This window comes from Mycteria americana, chromosome 2 (genome assembly GCF_035582795.1).
Source record: "Mycteria americana isolate JAX WOST 10 ecotype Jacksonville Zoo and Gardens chromosome 2, USCA_MyAme_1.0, whole genome shotgun sequence".
Taxonomy (NCBI): domain Eukaryota; kingdom Metazoa; phylum Chordata; class Aves; order Ciconiiformes; family Ciconiidae; genus Mycteria; species Mycteria americana.
Genome location: NC_134366.1, coordinates 169,355,080 through 169,375,844, shown reverse-complemented (window position 1 = coordinate 169,375,844; position 20,765 = coordinate 169,355,080). Strand labels below are relative to the sequence as shown.

At 39.9% G+C, this 20,765-nt stretch overlaps 1 protein-coding gene across 1 annotated transcript in view; it reads left to right on the top strand.

Moving 5' to 3' along the window:
• Positions 1-20,765, top strand: part of FAM135B (family with sequence similarity 135 member B) — a 151,931-nt gene that overhangs the window by 82,791 nt on the left and 48,375 nt on the right. The window contains exon 6 of the mRNA XM_075495767.1: positions 8,442-8,568. Coding sequence (XP_075351882.1) covers positions 8,442-8,568 — 127 coding nt within the window. The remainder of the gene's footprint in view (positions 1-8,441; positions 8,569-20,765) is intronic.

Sequence of the window (20,765 nt, the reverse complement as noted above, 5' to 3'; positions counted from 1 at the left end):
ACAGTTGCAGGAGGAAGGTGAGGAAAAGTTAGGGCTTTTGCCCTCCAGTTTTCTGTTTTGTCTTTTGTATAGATCAATTTGGTTTCTGGCCTGAGATGTTGACTTCTTCTTTAGCTCCTTGTCACTGGCTTTGCTACTGGTCCAGTCTATAAGTGGAATCAGCAGCTATTAGCCCAGAATCAGCTGTTAGAAAAGGCACTTTGCTCCCGCGTAGTTCAGACTTCAAGAAATATTTATAATTTTCCCAAAGGGACACATCCATCTCTACGGTATGCAGGCCTACTCAGTCTCAGGCATGCTGCAAGCTCAGTGCATTTCTTATATTGGACTCTTTTAGGAAGCAAACAGCAAGAAACATGGTTACTTGCTTCATTAGTTCCATAGACCTCTGCACCACTCCTTCCCAAGAGGAGTTAGCATATGCTGCTGTTTATAAGTAAAAATACAACTCATAAATAATCTCTGAAACAAGTACCTGAATACATAGTTTCACACACACACATTGTTTCCCCCACTGAATACATTGTCCTATACGTTGTATTTCCTGGTAAGTTGCATGGACAATAGGATCTGGTTGGCATGCCTTCTACTGAAACTTTATCCAGTGACTTCAGATGATTTATGCTTTCTTCCCCTGAAAGCTTTCTGGAAATGTAAGAAGAGCTGTGTTTCAGCACCACACTGCTACTATCTGTATAGACTGGTCTCCCCAAAGCTATGCTTTGTCTGAGGAGCATGTAGACTCCAGCTCAATCAATGGCCACAGCATCTGCAGTCTGTCTTACTCTGCTCTTGGGCTTCAGCTGTAAACATTTTCAATCTGAATGAAAAAAAAAAAAAAAGGAAAAAAAAAGCAAGACTTGAAATTGCTGCAAATAAGCAAGATCCTTCATCACAGGCAGCTGGCAAACCTGTTTTCTCTCGTTTGCACAAGAAAGGGGTTTAATTTCCTCAGGTTTCTATTATCTTCCCCTCTTTCACACATACTTTCAGGATTTTACTTGTTGATATTGAATTCTTAGTTGCCCACATCCAAATCACTGTATGAGAAACAAGAAATCTTGGTGGCATCTGAGATGGGGAAATAGCATAATACACATTTTTCAGGTGGAGAAACCAAGACACAGATACCGATTTTTTCAGTGCCTCAAGCTTGCTCTGCTTTGGGAAGATGAAATGGAATCAGAGGGACACAGGGTATTTAAAGGTTTCAGCCCTGACCTAGTTCCGCTCTGCTCTACTACACTGAGGAATCAGGCCAATCCCAGCCATCCTTGAGCAATTTTGTCTTGCCTAAATCCTTTTATTCCCAGGCACCCTCCTGTTCCTCAAAAGCATGACTGATATATCTATATGTGATGTGCACACTGTACTACCCTGTACACCTTGAATCTGGGTGTAGACTATGCAGGTCAATTTTTCTACAACTGTAAGTATAGCTGGCACCTACTTATGGGCAGCTTATATCTGAAACTGCCACAGATGTAATCCTGGGTAGCAAAGTTCATGACTTATTTTTCCTGCTCCATCTCATTTGCAAATAAATTAATCTGTAGAAAGAAAATGGAATATTTATGCCATAAAGAGCTATTGCTTCCATAATATGTTTATTAAAAGAATACTGTTTTATATTTTTTTCCTCTAAGAACTCTTGCATAATAACTGGATGATTTTTCCTCTGAATTTTCTTTTATTTGTTACTGTTTGTTATGTATCTGCAAAGATAAACATCCACTTTGGCATGCCATTCTCCTGAGCTACCAGCTGAGAAGTCACATAAGAAAACCTATTTCTGAGTCAAACTTTCAACACCCACCTGCCCCAAACACCCCCGCCCCCAAGCCCCACCCAAAATTAAATAAATATCAACACATGACTTTGCCTGTTTTGAAGTTTTATAGCAACTAAGGGGGTTCAGGACAAATGAACCAACATTTTCCAGCAATCAAAATCATTAGAGATTTCAAACCAGATTCCCTCTCTGTTTGGTATCTAGGGAGAGATATCTGTTTCCATTACAAATTATATTTTAATAAATCTTATCAGTTTTACATGAGAAGTTCAGAACATGGGGAGAAACTTTTTAGCAGGGCCTGCTGCGACAGGACAAGGGGTAATGATTTTAAACTAAAAGAGGGTAGATTTAGACTACATATAAGGAAGAAAGTTTATAAAATGAAGGTGGTGAAACACTGGAGCACGTTGCCCAGAGAGGTGGTAGAGGCCCCCACCCTGGAAACATTCAAGGTCAGGTTGGACAGGGCTTTGAGTAACCTGATCTAGTTGAAGATGTCCCTGCTCACTGCAGGGGGGTTGGACAAGATGACCTTTAAAGGTCCCTTCCAACCCAAACTGTTCTATGATTCTATGATAACAGTTTACAGTCACTGATTATAACCTTAGTGAAACTCATGTGTAAGAGAGAAACATGTCTAGGGGAGTACAACTGTAAATATCCACAAATTATTCTCAAAACCAAATAACAGATCATCCATGTACCCTATGGGCACATGCCAGCAGTTATTTTCCAAAAGCTATATTAGTGTTTTGAGTTAAAACAGTGAGGGAAATCAGTGTTGTGCATTGCATCTTTCCTGATCTATGGGAGTTAGAAGGAAGCTCCTGGTGAAATGCAAACGGTGCTGTCAGTGGAGGATGTGGGGGTTTGATTCTGAAGTGTTATTTCTATGGGACTTACTTATCTGGGACTTACTTATATTTATTATTTTTAGAATCAGTAATATTTTATGCATAAGGGACTGAGGGAAAAAGAAGTGATTTCTCCATAGTATCTGGCCTAAATGGGATGCAAGTTCTTTTCCTGAACTTCCGTTCCTCGATCAGTTACAAGATTATAATTTCTTGTCATTAGAAATGTGAAGATTGTGGGGGGTTTTTTGTTTGGTCTTTTTACAGTTTGACCATTTCAAATAATGCAAGATATTATTTTCCCAAGCAAGATTCAGTAGATCCCAATCTGTTAGTTTTTTTGCCCCATTCTGCTGGAATCTACACTTCATGAAGAAATTAAGTTTTGCTTACAAAAAAAAGGGTCTTCATTTTGAAAAAATTGAATGAAAAATTAAAAAAAGTTATTTCATTTTGGGGCAGTTTAATCTCAAAGGGAATATTATGTTTTATTAAACTGGCCTAAAACATTTATCCTGAATTACTTCAGTAACACATCCCAATTAACATTTATCAAGGTCAACGCATTTCTTATGCTAGGGAACTGCCATCTGTTTTATATGTTAAAGAATTGTCCACAGAAGATAAAAAACAGGGGATGATTATTTAATATTTTGTGCCATACAAAAACTAAAAGATGCCACATTCAATTCTCCAACAGCAGGTTCAAAGCAAACAGAAAGCGCAGCATATATTACAATGTGCAATTCATTCCAAAAGATGTTACAGAGGCCAAAAGTATAAATCAGAAAGGCATGGACACAAATTCATGGAAGATAACCATGACTGTTGGAAATAATTGCCTGAATATAACCTCTGAGTCAGAAAGTTCTTAAATTTTGATTTCTGGTATCTTGCAGGCAATACCCTGGGAAAAAAACTGGCTAAAAACCTGCTTTTCAAGGCAGCTTACTATAGTATGTGTCCATAGATGGCTGCTATAAGAATTATGAGACTCCTTTGAAGGATAAAGACATCTCATGGATAAGGTCATCAAAAGAATGGCTCAAAAAAAAAAAAGGCAAAAGTAAATTGTTTTTTTCACTGAAAATATTAATAATTCTGCACACATGTTCATTCTCTCTGATATGCACATATTACCTCTTTTAACCTTTTTTATCCTGACTCCAAATACAAGCTAAGGTTAACATACAGGATGAGGATCTAAATGTTGATATTAAATCAATGCTATTAAAACATAGTCCAAATGGGCACATAAATAACCAAGGTTCAAGACTCATACAAATGAGCATGGTTGCAAGACTAGGAAAAAATAAATACAGAAAACAAAATTTGATGTAGCAAATTAACCTGTTATTGCTAATCAAAACTGTCTTCAAGTATCATGTGCTTCAGAAAGCATTAGAGGAAGCTCAACAGTTTTTAAGCTTTCCAGTGAAACTTTCCCTCCACAGACAGATGAGATTTTGGCAGGTTTCCCAAAAAAGGTTTTTGTTTTACAGTACTATCTGAAATCAATTTCCATAAAACCAACAGATTAAAATCCCTTCTCTGCTGTAAAATCAAAAGATAAATAAATAAAAAAGGCATTAAAAAGTGCTTTTCTCTCCCTTAAAACCTTTGAAAGCTTTGCTAATATTCAAATGAGGAGTTTTTCATGTGCAGGTGATATTTGTTTAAGCTTCTCTCTCTGATACCACAGCAATCATTTTTTTATTTCTGCTTCTTGAGCCTTTCCAGCAGACCAGGGCAGACAACATCATCCAATAACAGCTGAAATTATTCAGAGCAGTGTTTATCTCTTGGCTGTTTATAATTGCTTTAGTTTATTTATTTAGTTTTATCTTAAATGTTGCACGTAGGAAATACATGGAAAGACCTCATGCTGCTTAGAAGCAGCCAGATGGAAATTTCTTGGATCACTTAAATTAATACATACATAAGCAAGGCCAGATATATGTTAAGGTCTTCTACAGCATCCTCCCCATCATGGGATGTCCTTTTTGTCAGTATATGAATGCTGGGGGATATATAACAAACAGCAGTTTTGACTTAGAGGCAAGGCAGGGATTTGTGATTAACCTTCTGAAACTGGCCCAATTCCTAATTTTGCCTGAGATTCTTTTTCTGATGTTGCGCACGTCACTGAGTTTCCCTGCACATCGGAACCTCACCTGTTATTAGGGTGATAACAAGTATTGCTGCACCTCTCTTTTGCCTTATATCCTTAGCATAAGCATCCTTGCTTTTGTTGTGTGTTTCCGTAAAGCAGTCAGGACTCTTTTCTGTCCTTAAAAACTGAATCACGTGTAGATATCCATGAATCTACAGTTGATCTGAGCTGATGTGACCACATGATACACATCCACATAGAGGAATAACCTCAGTTTGGAAAATTTTGGCAGAATGAATGGCACTGACCTGTGGCTTTTAGTTCTGGCACATTATGGTTTTAAGACTTTTTTTGTGCTCCCCATCTTGGAATCTTTTGCTCTTCCAAGGACACCAGATCTCCTGGGCATGATGTATTTTGGGATGCCTGGATGGGCATCAGGTGCCTGTGGATGGTGATCCCAGTCTGAAAGCTGTAACACAAACTCAGTGGTGTTACCTCTGCCCTGAGTATGAACTGCAAATGTGTTTTTCTTTTTAACCTGCACTTCATTATTTCAATTCCACCTTTGCCTACATGCTTTTTAAGAACAATTATGGTTGCCTGCATCACCATTTAGATTCAGTAATTTGGCTCATTTTATTCACCACGAGTAGCCCGATTTCTCCCTTGAAATCTTGATGTAGTTTATGTACAGCGCATGTTATCACAGGGACTAACAGTGGGGTTTATCTCACCTAACTTCAGTTGTTTATGAGGCAGTCATCCTAGCCTTTCTTTATAGTCCACAATAAGAAATAAGCACTTTGAGGGTGAAATTAATCTGACCTATTTGATATCACTACTTCAGAAAGGGATGACTCATACTCTGGAAATGACAGTTCCTCTCCAGCGACTATAAAGGCAGCCTACGTCATTAACTGGGATGTAGACATTTGCCCAGATCAATCCAGAATAAGAGCCCTAGCTATGCATCGGGACTCTGTTGGGCTCAATGCTGAGTAAACTCCAAACAAGATGTTCCACTTCTAATGGGTTCATGCTATAAGATAGGAGATATACAGATACCGTCAGTAGGGAACACTGTGACCACAACACTCAGCGATGAGAGGTAATAACTCAGCACTAAACCGACTTAAATTCTATGAGGCTTTTGAGGAAGCATTTGGATAACGGCAAATTCATGTTGCACACGGGTATGGAAGAACACATGCCAAATGAATGGACTGCCCCAGCAAAAGGAAATGCATGTTTTGGGCTGAAGTCTTGTCATTTTGATGCTGAAAGCTTATGTCATGGGACAGTGAGAAGTGGGAACTAAATTTACAATCTGTATAAAAGATTGGGATGACTCGTAGAATAGAATCATTGAATTGTTTAGGTTGCAAAAGACCTTTAAGATCATCAAGACTAACCATTAACCTAGCACTGCCAAGTTCACCACTGAACCATGACCCTAAGCAACACGTCTACACGTCTTTTGAATACCTCCAGGGATGGTGACTCAACCACTTCCCTGGGCAGCCTGTTCCAATGCTTGACGTGAAAAAATTTTTCCTAATATCCAATCAAAACCTCTCCTGGTGCAACTTGAGGCCACTTCCTCTTGTCCTATTGCTTGTTATTTGGGAGAAGAGACCGACCCCCACCTCACTACAACCTCCTTTCAGGTAGTTGTGGAGAGCGATAAGGTCTCCCCTCACCCTCCTTTTCTCCAGGCTAACCAGTCCCAGCTCCCTCAGCCGCTCCTCATCAGACTTCTGCTCTAGACCCTTCACCAGCTTTGTTGCCCTTCTCTGGACTCGCTCCAGCACCTCAATGTCTCTCTTGTAGTGAGGGACCCAAAACTGAACATGGTATTCAGGGTGTGGCCTCACCAGTGCCGAGTACGGGGGGACAATCACTTCCCTAGTCCTGCTGGCCACACTATTTCTGATACAAGCCAGGATGCCATTGGCTTTCTTGGCCACCTGGGCACACTGCTGGCTCATATTCAGCTGGCTATCGACCAACACCCCCAGGTCCTTTTCTGCTGGCCAGCTTTCCAGCCACTCTTCCCCAGGTCTGTAGTGTTGCCTGGGGTTGCTGTGACCCAAGTGCAGGACCTGGCACTTGGCCTTGTTGAACGTCATACAATTGGCCTCAGCCCATCGATCCAGCCTGTCCAGGTCCCTCTGCAGAGCCTTCCTACCCTCCAGCAGATCAACACTCCCACACAACTTGGTGTCATCTGCAAACTTACTGAGGGTGCACTCGATCCCTTCATCCAGATCATTGATAAAGATATTAAACAGGACTGGCCCCAACACAGAGCCCTGGGGGACACCACTTGTGACCGGCCGCCAACTGGAGTAAACTCCATTCACCACAACTCTTTGGGCCCAGCTATCCAGCCATTTTTTTACCCAGCAAAGACTATGCCCATCCAAGTCATGAGCAGCCAGTTTCTCCAGGAGAATGCTGTGGGAAATGATTTCAAAGGCTTTACTAAAGTCTAGGTAGACAACATCCACAGCCTTCCCTCATCCACTAAGGGGGTCACCTTGTCATAGAAGATCAGGTTGGTCAAGCAGGACCTGCCTCTCTTAAACCCATGCTGACTGGGCCTGATCACCTGCTTGTCCTGTATGTGCCATGTGATGGCCCTCAAGATGATCTGCTCCATAACCTTCCCTGGCATCAAGGTCAGACTGACAGGTCAGTAGTTCCCCAGATCCTCCTTCCGGCCCTTCTTGTAGATGGGTGTCACATTTGCTCACCTCCAGTCAACTGGGACCTCCCCAGTGAGCCAGGACTGCTGATAAAGGATGGGAAGTGGCTTGGTGAGCACTTCTGCCAGCTCCCTCAGTACCCTTGGGTGGATCCCATCGGGCCCCATAGACTTGTGTGTGTCTAAGTGGAGTAGCAGGTTGCTAACCATGTCCCCTTGGGTTATAGCGGCTTCATTCTGCTCCCTGTCCCTGTCTTCCAGGCTGGGTACCCAGAGAACAACTGGTCTTACTATTAAAGACTGAGTCAAAGAAGGCATTAAGTCCCTCAGCCTTTTCCTCATCCTTTGTCACTATGTTTCCCCCTGCATCCAATAAAGGATGGAGATTCTCCTTAGCCCTCCTTTTCACAGAATCACAGAATTTTTGTTGTGAATGTATTTATAGAAACTTTTTTTATTGTCTTTTACAGCTTTTATGAGCTATAAAGGATATTGCTAGTAAAGAGAGATCATGCACAGTTAAATTGGAAGGGTGATATGGTTAAAGCCAGAGAGAAAGATGTTGAATCAATCAAGATTCAAGCTGATGAGATGCTGGATAAGAGTATTATCTGTGTGGATAGATGGAAAGGTTGTATTGTTGAGATGTTATGCTGGAAAAAGATCTGTAAGACAGCAGAGAAAGGACTGAGTGAAAGACAACACTCAAGCCACTGGACTGGATGCCAAGAAAGCAAGCTCCATTCACATCACTTCAGCTAGTGCATACTGGACAACGTTCAATTCAAAAGGAAAAAATGTGGATTTACAGTGTCAGCTTGAAATAAATAAAAGCAAAACCCAGCAAGAACAACAACAATACCAAAACTGCAAACATATTCTAAGGAAGGAAATAGCAGTGGGACAGCAATGACTCTTCTCTAATAATACTGCTCTGATTATTTTTCTTCTCAATTTTTCTTCTTTTAGTTTTGCTCGTCCAGGGAAAGGTTCATGGCTTGGTAAAGGCAACCTGGATGCGGGACCAGACCAGTCCAGTATGTCATTAGAAAATCTGGTGTTTGGAGCTGGCTACTGCAAACCCGCTTCTTCAGAGGTAAGGAGGATGAACAATGTTTTCATTCCATTTGGTCAGTCAGAGTGTCCACATTATCTGTGAAGAACATGCCCTGGTTTATATTGCTAGTAGAGGGATTTTGTTGGACAAAGAACCCTACAAACATTTCTGCATGAACCACCTGGCACGTGGATACACGGTTCCTGGGTGTTCAGCCCCCACGTATATGAACCATTTCAGAAAAGTTCAAGATATATGGATATACCCCTGATTGTCAATGACAATTTTAAGGCAGGATTCACCTGACCAGGTGTCTGTTGTACGGTGAAATGAATTATTCAGTAAAAGATCCTTGTTTTCAGGTCTTATGTTTGACAGCCAGAGGACTTGAGTCATTATTAAGGATGTTGTGAAGGAAGTGTTTGTGTCGAGAGTATTGAGTATTGTGTGTGTTGATGACGGAGTGTTACGCACATTGCCTTACTCAAGGCAGGCCCCACAGTTAGTGTTTGCCTTTGATCTTATTACTTGCCACGGGTGAAGAGGAGAGCTTGTGCAATTTTTAGTACAAAGTTGTTTGTTTGGAAAATAATGATTAATTGGTTGGGGGGGGTTGGTTTTTGTTTTTTGGGGTTTTTTTTTGGTTTTTTTAAAGTGCTAGCTTTGAACTGTTTTTTGCCAGAAATGTTTCCTCAAATCTAGAAACTCAACCAGAATATTGGAAACATTAACTTGTTAGGAAACCCTGATTCAAGGGTTCTGATTAACATGCTACCCTCAGCTTCCCTCAACCTTTCCTGTCGAAGCTCTTCTGTTCTGTATAAATATTAAAAATATGCTAGCCTAGAGTGGCTGGTGCATAAGAACTACCAGGGAATTAACTCAGACTGAGAGAATGTTTGGCCTGAGGCTGCTGTCCGAACCACTGGGTCGTTGTATGCTTTTGGCAAACAAACTGACCTCAACCTCTGCCTCTCTGGTAGATAGTCACATCATATAAATTTAAATAACCGATTCGAGTGTTTGTCTTTGTAGACTAATCTCTGTACATCTCTGTACATCACACAAGAGAGAGTCTTCTTTGGAGAGCCATTCCTACTTTTCATTATCCTCTGGACAAAACTCTATTGTAAGAAGAAAAATGGAAAGGCTAACTCTCCACTCCCATTTTTCCTTTTACTCTCCATGGAAAAATCTTAGTCTGCTGTGATTAGGAAAACTTATTTCCCTCCCAAATGTTTTCCTTAGCTGCAAACTCTATTTTCTACCTACCTCTGTTGACTAATCTTCTTTGATTACAGGCTTTTTTTTCTCCTTTTTTTTTTTTAAATGACAGCATAATTATTATCCTGGCAGGTGACCTATTAATACTAAAATTAAAGCACTCTATCATGAACTGGCTTTAGCACTCTGCTACACTACAGGTCATCTGAACGTCACATGCCAAATAATCATAAATATAATGCTGCACACTCCACCTCCACATGGTCAGATGTGCATTTGCTTAGCTTCAGAAACTTCTTTAAGTCATGACCTCTGTTCTTGATCTGAACATTTTAATTTAATAGACTGTGATGGCCTTTTTGCATATGCTCTCCATGATGTATGATAATAAGCAAAGACTATTTCTCTTGGTTTAACGTAAAAAATGAAAATTCAGACCTAGAAAAGAAACTGCTGTGGGGGTAAACCTAAGTCCAACTGAGGGTCTTGTGACTGACTGCTGGTTTATGCGGGAGTTTATATCAAGCTATAAGGGACTGAAGGAAGAGGAGTAATATTATTTCTTACAGTGCTGCAGTGTTTTGCACTAGGTCAAGTTTACTTCCTTTTACGAATTTGTAAATTCCATTCCAGGATGTTTGAATGTGTTAAATGTCACTTCAGCTGGACTACAGACATGCCCAGGTTTGGGGAATTTTGCAATCACTGTCAGTGGGCATGAGAATGGATCCTACCCTTTTCATTAGAAGAAAACTGCAGACCTTCCTACTCACTTTGTATATATTTTTGATTGGAACTTGCCTACTACATGTCCAAATTAGTAACTGATGGATACCTTAACTCAATATATACCACACATTTTGGTTTGTTTGTAAGCTACTCTGATTTGATGCAACTGGTTAAATCTAGGCTAAAACAATTAACATATCTTGTCTTCCATGGCAGACAAAGCTTCACTGGGCAGCAGGAGATGGGAAAATGAATTTTAAAGAGACTTTGGTTAGTTCCTTTTTATGTCATAAAATGCTGTGAAAGAGTAACATTGGTCTATCATTTTGTTTTGCTTTGTTTTCATCTCTGCAAAGCTGAGTTTGGATCCTTCTACTTTTTATGTACATTTCTGTGTTTTCCTTGATCTGAGAATTCTCCAAGCTTAAGCCCTTAAGATGCATCTCCTGGGCAAATGTCTTCTGTCTGATGTGCTTTCTAGGAAACTGAGTCTGATTATTCAGTTCTCTCTAAGACTGCAAACAATTGAGATTTTCCTTGTTTGAGGTTTACCCATTGTGAGTAAAGCAAAAAGGAGCTTTTTTCCCATCCGGTTGCAGCCAGATTATTTTTCCAGAATACTTCCATTTAAGCAGAACCTTGTAATGGGTAGGAACTCTAAATCATTCCTACTGCACCCTCTTCTTCAAGTCTAGGAGCTGCATGGCTTAAAACCCCAGGAAATCAGTGGTTCACTGTGTCTGAGGCTCTTACTAACTCTGCAATTTATTCATTTTCATAGGTTTGGCATAAATTCTACAAAGTCATAAAGCAGACTTGCTCACAAAAGTAAACTTTGCTCTCACTAGTGTCATCATACTCAGTAGATGAACTAATGGCATGGTGTATCGGATTTATGTGGCAAGGTTTTGGTAGCGGAGGGGAATGGCAGCAGGGGAGGCTTCTGTGAGAAGACACCAAAAGCTGCCCCCATGTTAGACAGAGCCAGTTCCAGCCGGCTCCAAGATGGACCCACTGCTGACTAAAGGTGAACCCATCAGCGACATTAGTAGCACTTGTGTGATAACATATTTTAAAAAGGGTAAAAAAACCTTGTGCAGCAGCTGTGAGAAAGAAGAGTGAGAAAATGTGAGAGAAACAACTATGCAGGCACCAAGGTCAGTGAAGAATGAAGAGAGGAGGTGCTCCAGGTGCCAGAGCAGAGATTCCTTTTCAGCCTGTGGTGAAGACCGTGGTGATGCAGGTTGTCCCACCGCAGCCGGTGGATGACCCCACGCCAGAGCAGGTGGCTGTTCCCTGAAGAAAGGTGTTTGTTTTTATTTCTTCATTTTCTTAGATTTGTTCTTATTTCTCATTCTACTCTGTTTAATTGGTAATAAATTAAATTAATTTCCCCAAGTAGAGTCTGTTTTGGCTGCGATGGTAACTGGTAAGTGAGGTCCCTGTCCTTATCTTGACCCATGAGCTTTCTGTTGTATTTTTCTCCCTCTGTCCTGTTAAGGAAGGGGAGTGACAGAGCAGTTTGCTGGGCACCTGGCAGCCAGCCAAGGTCAACCCACCACACATGGGTCAGACAAGATTTGAACACACAGCTTCAGCAGAGTAGTGGCTGTACTTACAGTAGTGCTGAGCCCTCAGGAAAGCCAGAATTGTGCTGAAATCTGATGTTAATACTACTAAGTCATATTTTCCAGACACCTCTTGAATACAAAGGGGACTCTTATCTTGACATATCATCTCTAGGTCATACATCCTATTTTACCTCTTTCTTCCTTACAAAACATGTGTGCAACAGAGAGCTCATTTTCTTTTTAGGCCCATAGATTGGCTGTAGAAGTTCTCATCTAGTTTAAGTAGTTGATTTGCTTTTTCCTTACTGAAAATGTGACTGCCTTCATTTCTAAAGAAAGTCTGTATCAATCATCAGCTCCTCTTGCCACTTCCTGACCTAATCTTCTGCATTTGGGCTGCTGAGGTGCCACTGCTTAATGATAGATCCTGAAGGCTCCTCATTCTGCACTTCTGACTTCTCAGTGAGGAGACTAATTAAATGCCAGCAGCTTTGGACTGTACATGTTCATTTTCCCTAGCTCTCCCCAAGTGACTTCTGAACACCACTGACAGTTTCCTCATCTCCTGGCTTAGCAGATTAGTTATAATAATTAATCCTATTTAATCCTTGGTGGCTTTTTTTTAAGTCTTCCACTCTCTTCCCAGTCATCTACCCAGCAAACAGGGATCTTCCCTTTCTCCATTCCCCCTTCCCTCCCTCTCTAATATTTTCTCTCTATCTATACTACACTTTTCCTTTCAAGCAAAATTAAGACAACAAAGATATTTCTTATTGAAATAAGGAATTTTTGTTGTCAGATAAATATAAAGGAAGATACTTTTGTGGTCAAAAAACCAGCAAAGAGCAATCTACAGAATAAGCAAATGTGCTAGTACTTTCTCAAGCTCTCTTCAGCCCATAACCTATACTCACAGGGAATATATATCACAGTAGATTAACAATATGTTCAAAATAGGATCATATCTACTGCAAGCTTGGGAGATCTAGTGGGATGAGACAGACTCAGGAGCTGTGTGTGACTGGCTTCCGTCAGGGGCATCTGAATTCCCCTCTGGGTCTGGTAAACTGCTTTTCTCTGTGAGGAAGTTCAAGGGGCTGTTCTGGATGTTACGGGGTCTGTATCTGAACATCACACTGACTCATGCTTTCAGGTGATCTCAGCAGCCATAAGAGCTGGACACTGAAAAATATCTACAGATACTACATCTACAATAGAATAAAAAGAAAATGTTCCTTGCAGAACTGAAAATTGAAGAGTCACTTACACTTCAGGAGTTTTATGCCTTACCCTGTACGATACACCTCTTCTGTATCCACTGTTGTCAGGCTGGTTTAATGTCTTTGTAATATTGTGCATCACATGCCTGCTGTGTTATAATCAAGTTGAGTCAATGACATACTGGGGGTTATTAATAAACCGTACTCACAGTAATCTTATTTTCATTTGGATAGCAGTTGCACTGTAGATAAATTGACTCCTAAGTAATCAGATTGATTAATCATATGATTTCCCATTAATAAGACACTGATGTTTGATAAGAAGTGTTCTTCCATCTAGCACTGATGTAGCTATCCCAAAAACATAAAGTTTATGCCTGGCATAATACAAGAGCTAGGAGTGTCATTGAAACAAAATTGCATTGATGATAAGAGTTCTTTTCCATAGTTTGCTAATATTTTCATCTTTTCAGCAACATATGAAAAACCTAGGCTGTTTCAGCCTAACACTAAAACATTTCTCAAACCCACATTTTTATGTCACATAGCAGTCATCTGTGTTTTATTCTTTTTTTCTTCTGTATAGCTATGGCTCTTTGGCCATGATACTTCACTTTTTCAACTCTTGAAAAAGGAAGATTATGCATCAGAGAATAGCCCGTGTAGGATCCACTGTTGGAATTGTGGTATGCCCTGAAATCCCAGTTTAGCAGGGAGAGGAGGAATACATAGCTGTCAACTTCATTCCTCTTCAGACATAGGAACGTTAATGTAGAGATTCCTGTTATCCTTTTTTTTTCATTTATTGGCACAGCAGCCATCTTTCTAACTTAATTTCATTGTTCCTTTTTTTTTTTTTTTTTCCCAGGGCATCTGCTGTGTCCTGACTCCAAACCAAAATTGCATGAGAAAGACAGAGAGACAGAGAGAGAAAGGGAGGGAGAGAATGGGGAAGGCTGAGGGAGAGGGGTACAGGTGAAGGAAGGGAAGGAAAGGCAAGGAAAGGCAAGGCAAGGCAAGAAAATAAAAAAGGGTGTTAGCTTTGCAAAAGAATTAAAACTTTACAAAAGCCTAAAACTCCACTGTTTCTCTTTAAAGGAAGGACAATGTGTATATTTATCTTTTTTTTCCTTTTGAAACTAGCAGAGTTTCTCTATCTCCTGCTAGAAAAAAAGGGACCTGATGTGTCTAGAGGGCTGTGAAGTTGACAAGTTTTTTTTCTAATTTCTTTTTTTTTTCTTTTTCTTACCTGTGTACCATGGGAGATGTTTTACAAACAATGCCTGATTATTTATAAACTTAAGGCATAGTTAAGATTCTGATTTTACCAATTTAGAACTTGAGTATGTAAAATAGCTGGTGTATATTATTTAACATTTAAAAAAAAATCAAATTTTAAACCCCACCCAGTATTTAAAATATCTTTTACTTATCATTATTCCATATAACTAACCCAGACTGAAGAATTGTAGTTTACATCAGATGCTCATCCTGAACTGTTAATTTTACATGGCAACAGCTTTATTTTTGGTCTCAGACTTCTCTGTTTGGTGTGAGTGTGGTATGGAAAGCACATCTTTCATATGTTGGCATATGTTTGTAATGGGTGGTTTTAAAGGAACAAGAGTCTTTCAGAGTCTTGCTTATGCAAATGGTGATTAGTTGTGATTGGGACTCCAGCAGATGTCCAACACATAATTATTCTGAAATAGTAAGAGAGCTGATATACTGTTCTTTATAAGGTATAATGACAAGTAGCTTTAATCAGTGTGTTCAGGGCACCGTTTGTGATAATTACTGATGTAGTCTTTAATCTCCAGTTGCCTGAAGATAAATGGCTGATCTTTAGAAAGAACTAAATTATTTCCTAGCTGTAGCAGTGTCGTGGTTTAACCCGGCAGGCAGCTGAACACCACACAGCCATTCACTCACTCCTCCCCATTGGGATGGGGGAGAGAATCGGAAAAAAGGTAAAACTCGTGGGTTGAGATAAAGACAATTTAATAGGACAGAAAAGGAAGGGAAAATATAATAATGCTAAAAGAATATACAAAACAAGTGATGCACAATGCAATTGCTCACCACCCACTGACTGATGCCCAGCCAGTTCCTGAGCAGTGGCTGCACCCCTCCGGCCAACCCCCCCTAGTTTTTGTTCAGCATGATGTCATATGGTATGGAATATCCCTTTGGCCAGTTGGGGTCAGCTGTCCTGGATGTGTCCCCTCCCAGCTTCTTGTGCACCTCCAGCCTCCTCACTGGCAGGGCAGTGTGAGAAGCTGAAAAATCCTTGACTTCGTGTAAGCACTGCTCAGCAACATCTAAAACATCAGCGTGTTATCAACCTTATTCTCATCCTAAACCCAAAGCACAGCACTATACCAGCTACTGGGAAAAAAAATTAACTCTAGTCCAGCTGAAACCAGGACAAGCAGAAAACATGGTAACTAATAATGTGACAATAACTGCTTTCTTTAATCATTGGCATATTTCTTTTCTGTGGCTCTTATTTTTTGATCTGGCATATGCAGGGCACAGCAAGGCAATGATCTGCATTATGATAGAGTTCAAAATTGAGATTAATTTGGGATTAGGCCTAAAACATGATGTTGAAAAAGCTTTGCAATGTTTTCACTGTGAGTGTTCAATGAAAATGTCATGAAATCATCTGGAGATTCTTGTGAGACTCCAGACAGGATGGTGATGGAGTCTCCTTCTGGAGAAAATCCTCAGGAATTGCTCATATTGGACTGATAATTGGTTCCTTTTGAAAATCAATAGAATTTGCATAGAAAGTTCCACTTTTCTTTTTTGTTTTTTTTTTTTTTCTATTTTTCTGCAATGCTTATGTGTTGGAAAGAATCAGACTGCTGCATTCTCTTTACAAATCTCTCTGCTGCATTCTCTTTACAAATCTCCCTGTTTCTCTGGATACCACTGTGAAAAAGTCAATCATACCTATACTTGTATAACTGAAAAGAAGTTTTCTATGGCTAATTTAGAGTAGTTGTGAGTAGAGTGGTAAAAGGCAGACTGAGCATGAAGAATTTATTTCTCTTTCACAGCTACTATTACAGTTACATACTGAAGAACCTATTTGGTTCCCATCACCATAATTTCTCACTTTGGGGCTGAAATCCACTGATGTAGTTTGTGCAGTCATTCACCTGACTGACATTCTTTCAATTAAAGTTCTCCCTTTCTACAGGTTTCAGCACTGATTTTTGAGGAATTTTGTAGGAGGGGGCTTGGGGCAGATGTTTCTTTCTTTCTTCCCTGAAACGGAGTGCACGAGCAGCAGGAACAACCTTTCTACTCTTCACTTTAGGAAGTGGACCGCGCTGCTCTCTACCTTTTCATATAGTGCTCTATGATTCAGTTTTTCTTTCTTCTCAGTATTTTTTCCCCAGTGGTACTTTGTTGAAAAATTATCTTCATATGCCCTAAAGAACACTACAATAATTCCCACTGACTGATGATGAGAGAGTTCTTGAAAGGAGACCTAATCAACTCTCATAGCTTCCAAGCTGACGGCCTTTCCAACAGGAGCACAGATGCCAACAACAGCACAGTTGAGATCCATCATCTGGAAGCTAACCCTGTGCTATTGGCAAGTGTCCCAGATAGCAGCTCAGGGACTGGGAAATGAGAGAAGAGATTCCTTCTTTTTCCAACCACTTTGTCTTGTTTTATGGAAACAAATCTTCAAGTGACAGCATGAGCCTGTACCTCTGTTCAAAGCCATCATGTCAGTCATAATGACCCAAGAATCAGTTTCACAGCTAATATGAATTATGTGTTTTGGTGCAGTGTTTGGGAGGAACACTTAGAAGCGCAGTCCCCGCAACATCAGTTTGTGCACAAATGACTGCCCTTGCTCCAATGATCTCACAAGTTCTCCGAGGATCAGACAACTTTCAGCAGTCTGACAAACAGAAAAAAATGTGCTAAGAGATTACAGATGGGCCAGTGTGTTATGATTCTCAAAAGTATTGCCAGACAGAGGTGAATAACATTAGACAAAAGTTTATCCAATATAGATAAAGCATTTTTTGAAGCTTCATGGCAAGATAAGAATAATTTTAGAAGCTCTTCAGTACAAGAATAACTTCTCCTGAAGTTGATTTGACTTAATCACATGTTCAGAGTCTGTACTGGAGTGTTTTGATGAGTGGCAAAAAAAAAAATTTGGGACAGAACTGGGTAATGCTTTAAGGAAGCTCTTTGCATAACTGATAAAGGTATGTGAGCATTCAGCACTTAGACATATAAGCATTTGGGTGAGAATCTAAGTCTAAAGATTTATTTAGGGTAAGCTAGACACAGTCAGATGCATATGAGCTTACACTACTTCTCATAAACATTAAGAAATCAAGCTTCCAGTCAGTCTGGTTTTAAAATAGTATTTACGTCTGCTGTTCCCAGCTTCATATTATGGTATTTGAATAGGGTCTGGTGCATTGATGCTGTCTGTGCATTCAGTCACTATATTGTCTCAGGATAGCTGGGTGCATCATGAAGTGTGAAGGACCTGCAGTATCATTCATCTGTAGCCTCTGGTTTCTAGTAAGTCAGATAAGGCCAACAGCCTATTCCTATTACTTTTCCTCCTTGTCATGTTCATAGAATCATAGAATGCTTTGGATTGGAAGAGACCTTTAAAGGTCATTAGTTCACCCCCCCTATAATGAGCAGGGACATCTTCAACTAGATCAGGTTGCTCAGAGCCCCATCCAACCTGACCTTGAACGTTTCCAGGGACAGGGCATCTACCACCTCTCCAGGCAACCCGTTCCAGTGTTTCACCACCCTCATCGTAAAAAATTTCTTCCTTATATGTAGTCTGAATTTACCCTCTTTTAGTTTAAAACCATTACCCCTTGCCCTGTCACTATAGGCCCTATTAAAAAGTCTGTCCCCATCTTTCTTATAAGCCCTCTTTAAGTATTGAAAGGCTGCAATGTTGTCTCCCAAGATGTTCCCAAACTCTTTCCATGTGCAAGAGAAAGCCATAAAGTCAGTTGAAGGCACTATATGTCTGCTCCTTGATGACCCAAACCAAAAGTCACTGTCATCTCACAGGTTTGTGTTAGGTCTTGAAGCAATCTGCAATGTCTCTGTTGGAATTAGGTCTACCTGGCATTGGTAGACAGAGTTGGCTGATGAGAAGCAAGGGTAAAAGCCTGAACGAGACAGAGGGGTACCTCCAAAGCAGTATGAAGTCACGTTCCTGGGGGTGGCAAAGCACTGTTTCCGCTCTACATATTGTGTTTCATTTGTAAACAAATGCAGTTTGACTCTTCAGAGCTGTCAGTCAAACCCTCTTTCTCCTCTGCTGAACTCACTGGAAGTATTTTATTTAAAACCATAAAATGATGGCCTGCAGAATAAATGGTAAGCTACTCATGGTTCATGAAATTTGATTGTCTTCGAGTGTAAATTACTTGAGGGCTGGTATATGTACTATGCATAATACAGGAGGTATCTACTGCGTTAGGAAAATGAACCTGTGAAAATGTAATACTTATGCAAATTTATACAGCTCCAGCTATTCAAAAGTTCCCCATTTTGTTGCAGTAAATTATAGCAAATTAATATAATTGCCTTAAACTAACATACCCAAGAAAGTTTCTGATTAGCCATTACTTCTGCTTCAGTGTTAAAATAGAAATTGTGGATTTCTGAAGTGATAAAAAGGACTGTATATTGTTTTATAATTGGCTTTGCAATTTGATGTATGTTTGCATGCATGTCAAAGAGCTATAAATGATTCATTGCCTGAGAGTGTCATAAGTGAAGACTTCAGGAATGCAGCATAATGACAGCATTAGACCTTGAGCTGTTTCCTGGCAGCAAAAGGCATAGAAACCACATCAAAGAAAACAGACCAGCATTATAGCACCTAGGCCAAAGCGGAGCATTTCTTGTGCAGATTGATTGTTTGCAAGAAGGAAGGTGCCTGTAACCAGGGCTGTAAATGATTATTTTGGGGCATGATCGGTTGAAATAAAGTAATACTGTAGAAAAAACAGGTTTTGAAACATAGCTAAGAGAAAAATCCAATGGATCTCATTTGGTGACTTTGAAAACTTGAATTATCTGAGTGATGGAACTCTCTGAGCCACAGAATTATCTTCAGCAAAATAATTGGTACAAGAATGGGAACTGATTTGTCTTACTTGGTTTTACAACAAACCTCGGAGTAGGATCTTGCAAGAGTTCTTATGTTGATTATTTTTCAACATTCAATAATGGACAAAATTCAGGTAACCTGAAAAATAGCATATTTGGAACCAATAAAAGGATTCTTTTTTTCTCGATTTTTAGAGACCATAAGATAGCTGGTATAACACATTGCTGGAAGGTGCTTCTGTGAACTTCGTAGGATTTGCCGCAATTATGCAAAATGACAGCACTGACAACTCCTATAGTCCCTGTTCAGAAAGGATAGGAACTGTGAGGGCTGTGGTGTAAACCAATATTTGGGCAATTTGAGGAAGACTTTGCCTGAAAGCATGCGATTTCTGACGTTGTCAGGGCTTAGGTTTGGATTTTCTTTTCTTTGTTTACCTCTGTCTCCTCAGTGAGTATTTGATACTTAACTATGATCGGTTGCAAAACAAAAGACTTGTTGGACTTCTGTGCTGATCCAGTTTGACAGAGCCTATACAAATCAGCATATTTTTCTTACATCTTTGGGGAAAAATGAGAAGTCAATCGTGAACCATGTAGAAAGAGGGGGATATGCAAGAACATTTGCAAATAATAATAAGAAATAATAGTGCTATCAATAGAGACATGATTTCTTCCCACCTGCATATGACTCACAGGAACCTACTTGGTAACACCGTGGCTGTGTAACAGACTGAAAGAAACAATAAAATAAAAAATCTGCCTTAGTAACGAAATGTCAAACTGCTTAAAAAAATGAACCCATAAAGGTTGAAGTAATTTGTCACTGCCAAAAGACAACTAAATATTTCCTCTTTAGCCACTGTTTGACAGTGTTACTAATGTTTAAATTTACCAAGCTGAGGAAGAGATCAGAAATAGTGTTATGATTGTTCTATTTTTTATCTCCATTTGTGAAGACAAAGCTAATTAACCAGCAAGCAGCAACTACTCTGATTATAGAGATCTCCACACTGAATTCTGGGCAAATCTCTCAAATAAATAGATTTGGGTGGGCATGGTTGGCACCATATCCCTTCTCTCCTATGAGACTCTGTGTGATCAAGAACTAAAATGACCCATTGGGAAGCTATTTTCAGATAATACCTATTGTAAAAGTCATTTCAGAAGCCAAGCCAGTGGGTGTAGAATGACAGGATTCAAAGTGATCTTGGCCACCTGCAGAAGTAGTCTGAAAAACAAATGGTGCAATTCATAAACATCCTGTTCATTGGTAGGAATGACAACATATCACAAATCCCAAGAGGCTCATGTCCCTGTACCCTTTCTATTAAAATAATTCACAAGCCTTCTTGGTTTC